The sequence below is a fragment of the Coenobita brevimanus genome, chromosome 37 (genome assembly GCF_032717465.1).
Source record: "Coenobita brevimanus isolate Jiangsu-jjx chromosome 37, ASM3271746v2, whole genome shotgun sequence".
In the NCBI taxonomy this organism is placed as follows: Eukaryota; Metazoa; Arthropoda; class Malacostraca; order Decapoda; family Coenobitidae; genus Coenobita; species Coenobita brevimanus.
The window spans coordinates 10,686,403-10,699,946 of NC_136990.1; the positions used below are offsets into that span (position 1 = coordinate 10,686,403).

General features: G+C 42.0%; 1 protein-coding gene across 1 annotated transcript in view; it reads left to right on the forward strand.

Moving 5' to 3' along the window:
- LOC145396354 (neurotrimin-like) overlaps positions 1–11,522 on the forward strand; it is a 44,804-nt gene extending 33,282 nt beyond the window's left edge. The window contains exon 7 of the mRNA XM_080269746.1: positions 11,419–11,522. Within this exon, the coding sequence (XP_080125872.1) occupies positions 11,419–11,522 (104 nt within the window). The remainder of the gene's footprint in view (positions 1–11,418) is intronic.
- The last annotated feature ends 2,022 nt before the right edge of the window (positions 11,523–13,544 follow it).

Here is a 13,544-nt window from a genome sequence, read left to right on the forward strand (position 1 = left end):
CATAAATATTCAGTATAACATGGCTGCCACGGCACCTTTTTACGACCTCCAACCCATCTGTCGTCCCATCATTCTCACAAACACGACAACAACGCCGACGGGAGCCCAACAGCCTACAGCGACAGCAGAAGTCACAAGATCTGAAAGAATTAAAGATATGAGAAATAATAAGCCACAATGAATTCTTATCTCTACCTTGACCCTTTCCCAAGCTCGACCCCCTTCCCCCCTTCACTCTGCCCTCAATTATTCTTCTCGCCTTTCCCTTCCCTTATACACGCCTTCCCCACCACCTCATTAACCAGCCCAGTATGGACTCTCAGGCAATAATATCGAATGTATTGGTGCAGTTATAATACTGTTCTTACACATCAGTTTTTACCTTGATGCCTAAGTGTGTAGCCAAACGTTGCAACAGGTAATAAATAAACACGAGAAAATACAGAAAACTTGTCTTTGCATATCCTCCTGTTATGAGAAGAACTCTGAAGGAAATTGACAATATCTTTAGGAAAGTAAATAACTAAAAATGAGGTGGCATGTAATTAATGTGTACAAGATAACCTACTTCCATCTTACACACACACACACACACACACACACACACACACACACACACACACACACACACACACACACACACACACACACTCTATCTATCAATGTACCTATATATATAAAATATCGACATTCATTTTACCAGTAACAGAAAAGAAGATATTAACCTTTTAGCATTTACCTCTGTAATATACTAAGGGGGGGATTGAATTTGAATATACCGAATAAATATGTGTTTTTACTGATTTCCTAGCCAAGCACTGCCTTACTGGTATAAATCATACATCAGTGGCCAACTAAATATTTGATCTGATATACATTCAGAAACGAACAGACCGACGTTATGATTACTTTTCTGCACCATGACTAAGAAAACAACATATTATCAGTCTTGAGGGTGAAAACATTGCTCGGGGACATCAGATTTAAGAACTTGTCTTGAGGAAAAGTTTCACGATCATTTCAGTGGTTAAGTGAAATGTGTATGCAATAAACAAAGATTTAAAAAAATGAAAATTTGTAAAAATGAGAGAGAACATCAGCTAAATCTATAACTTCTTAAATGTCTCATGTGATCCCTGGAGGGAGTGGAGAGCGGCCTTTCCTGTTATTCATTCTGTGTCCTGTCCATGAAGAATGTTGAATGAATTACTTAGACAACTTTCGCCTCTGGGACAATTTACAAGAAGTTAAGGTCTCGTCTGCGTCGTTAAGCAGTGGAAATTTAAAATGTGTAACGCTGCTGATGTACCAACTCAATAAGAAAATTTATAGATGCAATAAGCAAAATAAATTGTTGAGGAAGAGGTGTTCAAAATCTCCTGAGGTAACAAGAACATCATATTTTGGATATTTCGTCCTTCGCCATTCATCACCAGCACTATCCCTCTCACCATTATCAGTGTTTTTACCTCTCGTAACACCATCCCTATATACACTGAGCAACCATGGGGACATCACACAACCATGTCTCACGCTAACACTGATCTTAAACCATTCATTTACATGCCCATCTACCTTCACCCATGTTTCACTATACTAATTCATTTTACCGGCACTCAGCAGATTACCATGTACACCATACCTACGCAAAACCTTCCACAATTCTTCTCTCTTTACCTAGTCATATGCTTTTTCCCGATACATAAATGCTGTAAACACAATATGGTTCTTCTCACAAGCCTTTATCACCATATGTCTCATTGCAAGCATTTGATCCACACATTCTCTACCACTCCTAAAGCCCACCTGTTAAGTACTCCGCAGACCTTCTGATATATCCCTTACTTTTTCAGTTATTATTCTTTCATTTACGCTTCCTACACCTTTTAGGAATTGGAATTTTCCGGTTCCTGCCACTGCTAGATCTGCACACTACCCACAACACACTGTTACAGGTCTCGCTTCAACACCTTGGGCACGCGTTACAGTCCTGTTTTACACTACCACACCAGACAGTCATACCTCACACTTCCCCGTCCCTCACTACCACAACAGACTCAGATATCACTGTTGTCTCATACTGTCACACTACATACTTACATCCCACATACTTACTACACTGTCAAATTTTGCACTGTTACACTCTACACTGCCATACTTCACATTCATACCCCACACTGCAATGCTGCATATTGTTATTCCTTACATTCTCACGGCACATACTGCCATATTACTCCCTTTCTCAACTCTTAGTCACGCTTCAGATTGCCACACATTTCAGTGCCACATCACATACTGCCAAATTACACAATCACATCTCATACTGCCTCACCACACACAGCCACACTACAAAGTACAAAATCCTTACTCTGCACATCTCACTCCCCTACACACCACTACACACTTCACACTTACACACTACATACTGCCACACCACACACTTGCAAACCACTCAGTACCGCAGCACACACACTGCCACACTTCACACTGCCAAACCTTACACTGCCAAACCACACCACATTCTCTCACATCATAGACAATCACACTTCATACACACATTGCACTGCCACACTTCCCGTCTCCTCCTGTACATATAGTTTTGTAAGTTAGAGCCAGTCTCATAATAGTCCATTTCTGGGTGAAGGGACCCCATGCTGGACTGCCGTGCTACAGAAAGTGTGGTTCTTATAATCAGACTGTGATAGTCGGTGCCTCTGTGGATCATTATCAGAACTTTTTATGGAGGACGCCTTTCGCTACCGCACCTTGGTTCGAATCCAGGAGATGAAGTACATTTTTCTATGATTTAAAAGTGTAAAATAGATTGACAGTAAAATAATGCCAGGGACGTTGGGGAGTTTCCGGGGCGTCATCACAGTTAAAGGATTATCATCAGGCGGTCGTCAATTTTTGGTCGATTATGCCGTCACACTTAGACGTTTCGCGGAAAGACGATTTATACTGTATGTCTCTCTCTCTCTCTCTCTCTCTCTCTCTCTCTCTCTCTCTCTGTATATATATATATATATATATCTGAAACTAGTAGAAATAATGTAACAGATGCTAGGACGCTTACTTATGGATTCGTATATGATTAAGAGCTGTGTATATTCTTACGTTTTTCATTGGTTATGTGTCATTCTGTAACGCATTCATTGTAACCCATTTATCGTTGCATTCACGTATTACACAAAATCTCCATCAAGTTGGCTGCAGTTTATTTTTTGGCGTAACTGCCCCGCTGCATTTCACACACGTATGAAACTTGCGAGTCACTCTGCCAAACTACTTAAGAGAAAATGTTGGAGGAAAAGACTGTGTAGCCTTTGATGTAGCGCAGTCCGAAGGAATATAAAAGATACTTACATACTGACGATGCTTGTTGACTGTTGCTTTGAAAGGCTTCTGAAAGGGAGCAGCAGAGTGAGGAAGGGATAAGGTGGGGTGGGGGTGAGGAGGAGGATTGGAAGAGGAATGGGGAGGGGATAGGAAGTGAGGTAGAGGGGTGAGTATGTGGTGGAGATTAGGGTGGTGAAAATGACGAGGGAAGGAAATGAGGAAGGTTAGCTTTACAGAGAGAAGAGGGTAAACTGAGGGAGGTGAAGAAGGAAGTGGAGAAGGGAAGGTGATGTGACTGAGGGATGAGAAAGGAAGCGGAGATGAAGGCAGAAGTGGGGAGAAGGAAATGAAGTGAGGTTGGGGTTAGGAGAGGAGGGAAATGAGATTGGGATGAGGAATGGAAGGTGGTGTGTGGGAAGAATGGGAGGGATATGAGGAGGGGGTCGTGGGGGAAAGGGAATGTGGAAGTGGTGACAGGAAGGAGGTGAGGCTGGGATAGTAGGGATGGTGAAGGTAAAGCACAAGACGATGTGTTGAAGATGACTGGATGTTGGTCAGAAAATGAGTGATGGATGAAGACCTCAATAAAAAAAAACGATCGATCGATAGATAAATAGATGGATAGATATAGATAGATAAATGACAGATAATAGACAGACAGACACAGACAGACCAACCGACAGAGTGATCGAGACAGATTAACATAGAGAGAGAGAGAGAGAGAGAGAGAGAGAGAGAGAGAGAGAGAGAGAGAGAGAGAGAGAGAGAGAGAGCATGTAGTGCAATGCAAGAATAGCAACCCTTTTCTAAAATATTAACCCTTTCTATACTCAGTTTTTTTTATCGAGGCGAAGATGCACTTGAAAGATTGGTGATTATTGACTGAATGCAACAGTACTTCGTAATCTAGCATAATTAACTGACAACAAATATCTGAGGGGGAAATTTGGGTTAGTAAATATTTCCTGGACATGTTGCATTCAGCCAATCATCATCAACCTGTCAAGTGCATCTTCGCCTCAATAAAAAAACCGGAGTATAGTTGATGCACTTGAGGATTTCCAGGCCGTCAAACGTATAAAAATATCTCCTTTGAGTAAACTTTTCACGAATACAGGTAAACGTAAGAACATTATTTTGTCTATCATTACTTTGTTTTGTCCAGAAAAATCCTGAAATTAATGGGAACAGAATCTTATGCTTACACAAAGTTAGAGTTGAGAGGGAAATAGGAACTTTAAAGGGACATGGAAATTACATAACACTGAAGCTTTGTAATAGTGAAAGGAGTGAAGAGGAACACAGAAGAAAAAAAATAATAATGACACATCGAGAACTTGGGCCTCGGGCTGTCAAAGCAAAGCATCACTCGGTGTGCCTCCGCCAAGCCTTGCACACGGACTCGCCATACAGCCTCCATGACAGGGTTCATTGTGGGTCGAAGTGAGACTAGAGACAAACCATGTCGACCCCATATGACCTTGACTTTTGACCTCTTGACCTTGCTGACCTATTCAGTTCATCTTCCCTTCATACTGTACCACTGACAGAAGTTTGGTCGAAATTAGTCCATGGGTACAGGAGATATCGCTCCCACACTCATATGACCTTGACCTTGACCCCATGATCTAGCTGACCTAATCAGTTCATCGTCCCTTCATACAGTATCACTGACAAAAGTGTCGTGGAAATCTGTGGATGGGTTCGGGAGTTATCACGCCCACAAGGATAAACTGACCCCATATGACCTAAAATTATGACCCTTTGTCCTAGCTTACCTAATCAGTTATAACCTTCTCATACTGCATCACTGACAACAGTTAGACTGAACCCCGTTGATGGTTTAGGAGACATCCCGCCTAGAAAGTGTTACGGATGAACGAACTGACGTACGCACGCACGCACGCACGCACGGTCAGACCAGTCATTAAATGCCTCCTCCACAATAGGTGGACAGAGGCAAAATAATAATAATAATAATAATAATAATAATAATAATAATAAAAATAATAGATTTCTGTTATTAATTGCCCTGCTTCTGACTCACGTACGGCGTCCGTAACTGCCAAAATATATTTTTGAGTAACTTAAGGTTAAAGTATGCAAAACATTTCTACATAATTTTGTTACTCAAGCACAAGTGTATGGGTAACCAAAAGAACTGTCGTGTGCATTTCTGATAACTTAAAAATGAAAATTTTATGTTCTTTTTTTAGTCTTCTCCATCCCGACCTACGTAGTCCTCACCAAAGTAATACTGACTAGAACAATTTTGTGTCCTAAATCCTCATCAGTAAGAGTTTAGATTTTTTAAAGGATTGAGGTATAGTTATTTAAAATAAATTCTTAAAGACTGAAATTAACTAATGGCTTCAATGTATTCTTCGAGAAGGTGCCCATAATGAGCATACTGATTAGGAAATGAATGAATATTTTAAGATATGGACACTTACCACTCTCTCAGGGCCAGTAATGCTTGAGTGGATGATTAGGGTCGGAGGATGGGTTAAATATTTAAGGAAATCATCGAAAGGGTCAGACTCCTGCCTCTTCACTGCTTAGCAGCCTTCTGTTTCCACTTGTCAGGCTGCCTCCTACAATTCCAAACATGCACTTGTCCCTGTTCTCCATCTTCACAATCATAGGAATTCATTTTAGTAAGTACTTCTTGGCCAAATAACGTGATAAATTCAATGACACAGGGCAGCATGGTCACAGACCGGGCTGTAGTATTTTTCTTCAAGTACAATTAGTCATCTGGTCATAGTGGCAACGTCTGACTTAGTGCCTCGAGAAAAGACTAAGCAGTGTCGCATCTTCATCATCCCCTCAAACAGAATAAAGAATTATGGTTGGCTAATATTAGATTAGGTATAGGTTACATTAATGACAAGACACGACTTTTCCGATGATTTTATTGTTTGATTAGCTAAATTTTTTCATCTACTCCCGAGCGAAGGTGTGACGCTGCCAAATAATTTCTCTTTGAACTCGCTTCGATGTTGCCTATTTGGCTGGATGACTAAGTGTACCCAAAGAAAAACACACGCCTGGATAGTGGAGACTGACGCTGCCCAGTACTGTAGGAGGCGCGTGATTTGTCTAGCGGGAAGATGGCAACTATGGTGGCCGTTATGACACTTGCTCATTGGCTGGTCGACAGCATCCACCTCCCACGACTTACGCCCCTCTGATGACTGAAATCTAAATTTGATCCATTTTTTTTTTTCAAACTTACAACTTTATTTACACTAATTTTAGGGTCGAATTTCCTTTGGCAAATGGTATCACGAGGCAGGGCGATGGTGAAGGAAGGAAATGGCCGATTTGACGGTTGCGCCTCTCTAGTAGCGGACACCTCATATATGATGGAAATATCGGTACTCAGAAACGGTTAAGTATAAAGAAATCGAGATATCAACAGTGTCCAAGAAAATGGGTCAGACATCCTTTCATCACCACTTAAACACTGGAATGTCTTGGCTCCACATCACGTACCAGAACGATCCACATAAACCTGCAATTCATAATGCGTGTAAGACAGAGACCTTCCATTGACTTTAGGTTAATCTTTCGCTGCCGTCCACCTCGGAGTCTTCCATACTGGCCATGCGGCACTTTTCCTTTTCTTTTTCTGATGATTGGATTTTGACTTTTTCGTCTAGAATCGTTCTTTAAGGTCAGACCCACCACCTTTCTTCAAATCCCATTATCCACCAGTGAGTTAATTGTGTGTGTGTGTGTGTGTGTGTGTGTGTGTGTGTGTGTGTGTGTGTGTGTGTGTGTGTGTGTGCTCATCTGGCTACGAGGCTAACGGTGCGAGAGGACATTTGTTTTTAAATGTGCCTTTCTCCTATTTACCTTCACCTGAACGTGCTGAAATTATACTAAGAGAGAAAGAGTATAAAAAAGAATAGATGTATATAAATCGGAGCTTGTTTTGGTGCAAGTTTGTTTACCTCTCTAATTTTCCCTGTATTGGGTATGGTCAGCCTGCATCCCATATTTCAGAATGCAGTCAGGAGCCGTACATGAAGGCCAGATACATTCCATCATCATCCCGTGGTCTAAGAATCGTAAACAATTTGGGGTCCGCATCCCACTTCTCAGTTTCTGGGTAAAACATACAATTCCTTCTCTCAGTCGCCACCAAATAGCTGCTAACAACCATCTGTTTTGTAATCTTTGAACAATAATTGAAATATGGTAAGTGAAGATGGGAGAAGGATTGCTTTGTTGTCTGGTTTGCATGCAGGAAGGGACAGTGAAATTTCGCCTACGATATTCAGATTCCCAGGCTATCATTAACAGCAGAGGAGAAATAAGATTACACGACATAATTTCCCTTCACATACCCAGCATGAGAGCATCTACACCTACACACCATCATAGGAAATATTATAAAGGATGTAGTTATTGTCCAGCCTTAAAATCCTTGACATGGTTACGCTATTTTTCTATTTTATCCTGCATAGCGGCTTTCATTCGGTATATTCCTCCCCTTGACTATCCCCTTGACAACTCATTCCGTCATACTCTCATCATATCATCGTTTCTTTTCTTCTCGAAATCTGTCTTGGAAGGATCGCATTACTCTACCCAAAAAACGGCTTCACAGAGGTACACTGTGCTGCACCGACTCCGCACATTATTTAGACCAAATGAATTACTGACCTCGTACAAGGGTCGTATTCAAATACGCCCATGTATGGATTAAATCTCTCTCTCTCTCTCTCTCTCTCTCTCTCTCTCTCTCTCTCTCTCTCTCTCTCTCTCTCTCTCGTGTGTGTGTGTGTGTGTGTGTGTGTGTGTGTGTGTGTGTGTAGAGGAGGGGGAGGGGGGTTCCTTTTTGCATGGTGGAATTAAAGACTTTTCAGCACATCAGCTCACCATCTCTCACTGGTTCCTTTCAGTCTCTTCCCTGCAGTGTTGCACCAGTCGATTTTATTGCTATTTTTCTGGTCTCTGCTCCGAACTCTCTGTTTGTACTCCTCCCCATTACAGCGAGAAAGCAGCGCCCGTCTAGCCACGCATTCTCACCCACTTTCTGTTCAATTTTGTAACGCAAGAGTCAACTAACACTGTGTCTTTCATTTATGTCACTGGTCAGCTTAGATACACAATTTCTCGGCTTGTCGTTTCACCTACATATATTTTCCAGTGTTAAGGGCAATGTGTTTAGGTATGGCGCAATGTATCATCAAGACCGAAACTCTTGTCGGTTAAGGAGTGTCCCTCATACATCTTCCTAAGCGAGTTATTTTGCTTATTACATTTAACTGTCCTCTTCTGTGAGCTGATATGTCTTCCTAAACGATTTATTTTGCTTATTACACCTTGCTGTCGTCTTCTGTGAGCCAGCACCTCTTCCTAAGCGATTTATTTGGCTTATTACACCTTGCTGTCCTCTTCTGTGTTGCTTAACTCATTCAAATATCAGCATACTCTGCATAAATAACGTACAAAACAATGTTAGCCGACAGTATCCAGTGGCAATTTTCTCATTTGCCCGCGGGAACAAGCGATGAGCCCGTCAACAGACAAACTGCTCGCTTGTGCCCGCGGGCATTGCCCGCTAGTGTGGACAGGGGTTTAAGGGACGAGAATATGGGCTCTTGAATTTGCCTCTCAACTTCAGTTTTATTTGGAAAGGAAAAGTTTTGCAGGTTCTTGGTCCAAAATTCTTCTCTACATAAAACAGGGTTGGGGGATGTACCTTGTAATGCAAGGCTTGGTAAAGGTAATGCCAGATACCTTCAACTGAAAACTCCACTCCTTTTAAGCTGAATAATATGGTATGCTTGTGTCAGTAACAAAGTAGAAGGTATGCTGTTATACTGAAGACAATACAGATCACCACAACCATGAATATTCTCTCAGGTAAATAAAGTCATCTCTAACTCCCCATTCTGCATCTGCCTAGTAATGCAAGGCTTGGTAAAGGTAATATCAAACACCTTCAGGTAAAAACTCTTCTCTTTTTAAGCTGAATAATATGGTCTGCTGGTGTCAGTCATAAAGCAGAAGGTATGCTGTAATGCTGAAGAGAGAATAGATCATCACAACTAGGAATACTCTCTCAGCTTAATAAAGTCATCTCTAACGCCACATCCTCCCGCTCATCTCTTCATGCACGCTGCCGTCCTGCCGTATCTCAGTTTTAAGCTTGTTAACGCACACTCATTAACGTGATTAATTGCCTTGCGCTTCTCATTATTTTTGCGTCTGCTTCCTGTAACCAGTGTTTCGTTCGCTTGATCCTTCTTAATTACTTTATGCCCAACTATTCGTCTACGTTTTTCCTCCCTCTTACTTTATTTAAAATTACACTGACATATATTACCTCCGCCAGTGGAGTTGGAGGTGGTCCTGTATTCACCCCTATTTGTCTTTTTAGTTGTCCACAAGGTCTCAAAAAGTTATTGGTGGACTTCAGTGATATTTTGTGGATATGTGGGTCATGCGCCAAGGAAGAGTTGATTATATTTTGGTTGTGATCCGAGTTGTGTGGTATAGGTGCTGGCGTAGGTATGCATGCTCTGAGTAATGCACTATTGTCTAGCCTGTGATGGTGGTGGGGAAGGCTAACAACAACTAAATGATATCATTGCTGGAACATCTATCTATCTATTGCCAGACGCCTTAATCCCGTAAGGCGTGGTCATAAACAAATCTCATTCATGTCGCCCTGTCTTCCGCCATTTCATTACCCTGCTACCAGCTCACAGCCCCGTCTTACATATACCTCTCCACTCAATTCCATCTCATCCTTGGCCTCCTCCTCCCTCTCCTCCCCTCCACCTCACTCACATACACTCTCCTCGTCAGTCTCTCACTCTCCATTCTCTCCACATGGCCAAACCACCTCAGTGTGTTTCTCCTAACACTTCCATTCACATCCACATCCACACCCACACCACAATGCTCCTTCACATCCTTATTCGTCAGCCTGTCTCTCCATGTGACTCCACAGGCTTCTCTCAGATAACTCATTTCCATTGCTCTAACTCTTGTGTCCCTCCAACAAGGTCCAAGCTTCACTTCCATACGTTAGAGTTGGTATCACAATACTGTCATGTAGTAAGCTTTTCACTTCCATGCTCACTTCCCTGTTTCTTATCACTGCTCTCAAGGAACACAGGTGATGAAAATTACAGAAGCTGGCCTTTTCTCTCTCACAGGTATTAGGAAATTCACCGTTACTACTTGGGGCGTCTCTTGTACCGTTGGATACTAGGATACATTCTTTGTTCGTCGTCGTCATCATCATCACCATTACCATCACCATCACCATCATCATCATCATCACCATCATCATCAATTGTCATTTCATCACCATCACCATCGACATCACTATCACCACAACCATCATCATCATCATCATCATCATCGTCAACAATAATTTCATCATCAACATCATTTCATCTTCATTCGTCATTTCATCATCATCATCATCATCATCATCAATCATATCATCATCATCATCATCATCATCCTATTTCCCGTAGCCAGAAGTAATAACCTTTAGCCTCATATCATCGTTCATCCTCCCAGTCTCCTTTTGACTTCTTTCCTATCTCAGTTCAGAGACAGTGTTTATATTTAATTCTTGATATTTCTAGGCATTATGTTTGAGGTTACGAGAGACACTTGGGCTCCTATTTTCTCGTCGTCTGGAAGCTCCGTAGCACCTCTTTCCTAGCGATTTATTTTCGGATGTGGTTGGTTAATATCCCTTTGTACTTTATTTATGCAGTGTATGGCGATGTTGAAGGGATTTATTTAACACAGAATAGAACAGTAAGGTGTAGTAAATTAAATCGCTTGGGAAATGATGTCTGAGAACTCCTTTAACTGACGAGAATAAGGGCCTTTGAATTGGAGGGAATTAGATATAGTCTTTACTAACAGCTTCATTAACTAAGAGGTCTCACAAGCTTGAATAGAGTCATTTGTAAGGAGCAAGAAAAAACTAAAGAATATCACCACATTAGTGAAGTGATTAACCTGTCCTGGCAGCATCACACCTGTTGTCATATTCTCACTTTCTTGGTTTATTAATCTTGTGTCTCTCAATAGGTGAACATCAGGAGGCGATGCAACACAACAGTCATGCCCCTCCACAGATGTCAGCTCTTCTGCTTCTGTCAGCCGTGGGGGCCCTGCTGATGCCCTGGTATTAGTGCATTGACGTCCCTATACCTCTGTCAGCCGTGGGGGCCCTGGTGATGCCCTGGTATTGGTGCACTGAATCCCCTATGCCACAGGTGTCAGCTCTTCTGTTACTGTCAGCCGAGGGGGCCCTGATACTGCCCTTGCATCAACGCACTTACCCACCTTATGCCACGACTGTCACATCGCACCAACAATGCTCAGGGAGGGATGGTGCACTTCGTATACAACTAGGGCCACCATTACTAAATCTTATCACCAGCCCGAGAAGAAAGGATTAATGCCTGTCGATTGCCTGGAGGTCAGTAAAACAATAAGATGATGCGTGAACAGTGAGTAACCCCTGTATGCACAACTATCACACCTCACCACCACGGGCAGAGAAAGATATCACAGGGGAACATAGTGTTATTGGGTAATGGGGCTATTTTATCTAAGCCCCATCACGAACACGCTGAGAAAGTGATGGTGCGTGAAGAGCGTGAACCCTCAGGTACCTCTAGCACATCCTGTCATCCTTGCAGGGAGGGTTGGTGCGGGAACAGGGTCTTATTGCAACGAATACCTCTGAAGACGTGATAGGCTCCTGTTACTATAGCTGATTTGTTTTCATCTACCGAACTAAGTCACTCACAACTTGAACACTTACTCGTGGTTGCGTGGAATTTGATGAGTCTTACGAAGGAAGAATGAGTCTCCTTGGTTAATAATTAGATTTATCATCCAATCTGACAACATCCGGCCATTAACAGAACTGAATGAGGTTAGGGATCTTTGTCGGACGAGATTAAACAGAATATAGCCGGACCTTCTAGAACACAGGGACATGTAAGGGAAACGTGAACAGTGTGTTGGATAAGGTTATCAACATTGTGCGTGTCTGTTGACTTAACACCTTCAGTAATATACCTCAGTTAGAAATATAACTAATTGTGATGTGAGCAAATTACTTCAAACAGTGCACCGAAACTTTGGAAACTTTTATTCTGGAAAAGGGAGAGAGATGTAGTGTGCATTTACGCAGCTCTAAGGATCTGTCCAGAATTATTTAAAACGCCTGACTTGTGGACGTGAACGCACAACCACGATTGAAAGTCTGCCAGCACTTCCCTGCCGGCTATGGTGATGCTGTGTTACAGGAAATATTTCTCCTTGAGAGCCATGTAGAGGACACAACAAAGGAATAGTTCAAGGAAGGATAGGCAACTGTTTGTGAAGGAAAAAATTATGTGGAGGAAGAAAACAATTAAATGGAAGGAAGAACACAATAATGGCAGGTTATTATCGGCGAACTTTTGCTTGATGTTCAATTGGCCACACATGAACCTGGGAGAGTGTCTGTGTGAGGTGGAGGTCTAGCTACAATTTCCGACGTTCAGGCATCACAGTTAATTGGCCATTTCAACTATTATTTAACACCTCCGTTCATTCATGTCAGTGCCAACAACAAATACGTGATTAAAGAAGGTGGATGAAAAATACATGAGTATGTCAAGCTTGTCAAGGGTACCAAATGCTTGACCTCCGCCACACACTGATTCTATCCCAGATTCATATATTTCCAACCTTACATTTTCTTTTCCCGGGTTGTTTTCTTAACGCAGTGTCCTCGGAGCAACTCACAGTAATTTAGAACCAAGCTCAACCCGGAGAAAAAGCGGGTAAAAAATAAATCTGTGAAAATTTACAAAGATTAACGGGGAAATTAAGCAGTGGATGTGTGTGCTTAAATCCTCACTAAAACGACATACTTCCTAGTGTAATTTTGCTGCCCCAAGACCAGTCAGTTTAGCTCGAGAAGATGGCTTTGTGTTAACTGGGCTAATTACGTCTTGCCAAACCTCTGACTAAGGCTTGTTTACCCGACTATTAAGGATGCTCCCTAACACCTGTTCCTGAGCGATTTATTTTTGGATATGGGTGGTCAATATCCTTCTGTACTATATTCAAGCGGAGTATGGGGATTAAGGATGCTCCCTAGCACCTCTTCCTGAACGATTTACTTTTGGATGTGGGTGGTTAATATCCATTTG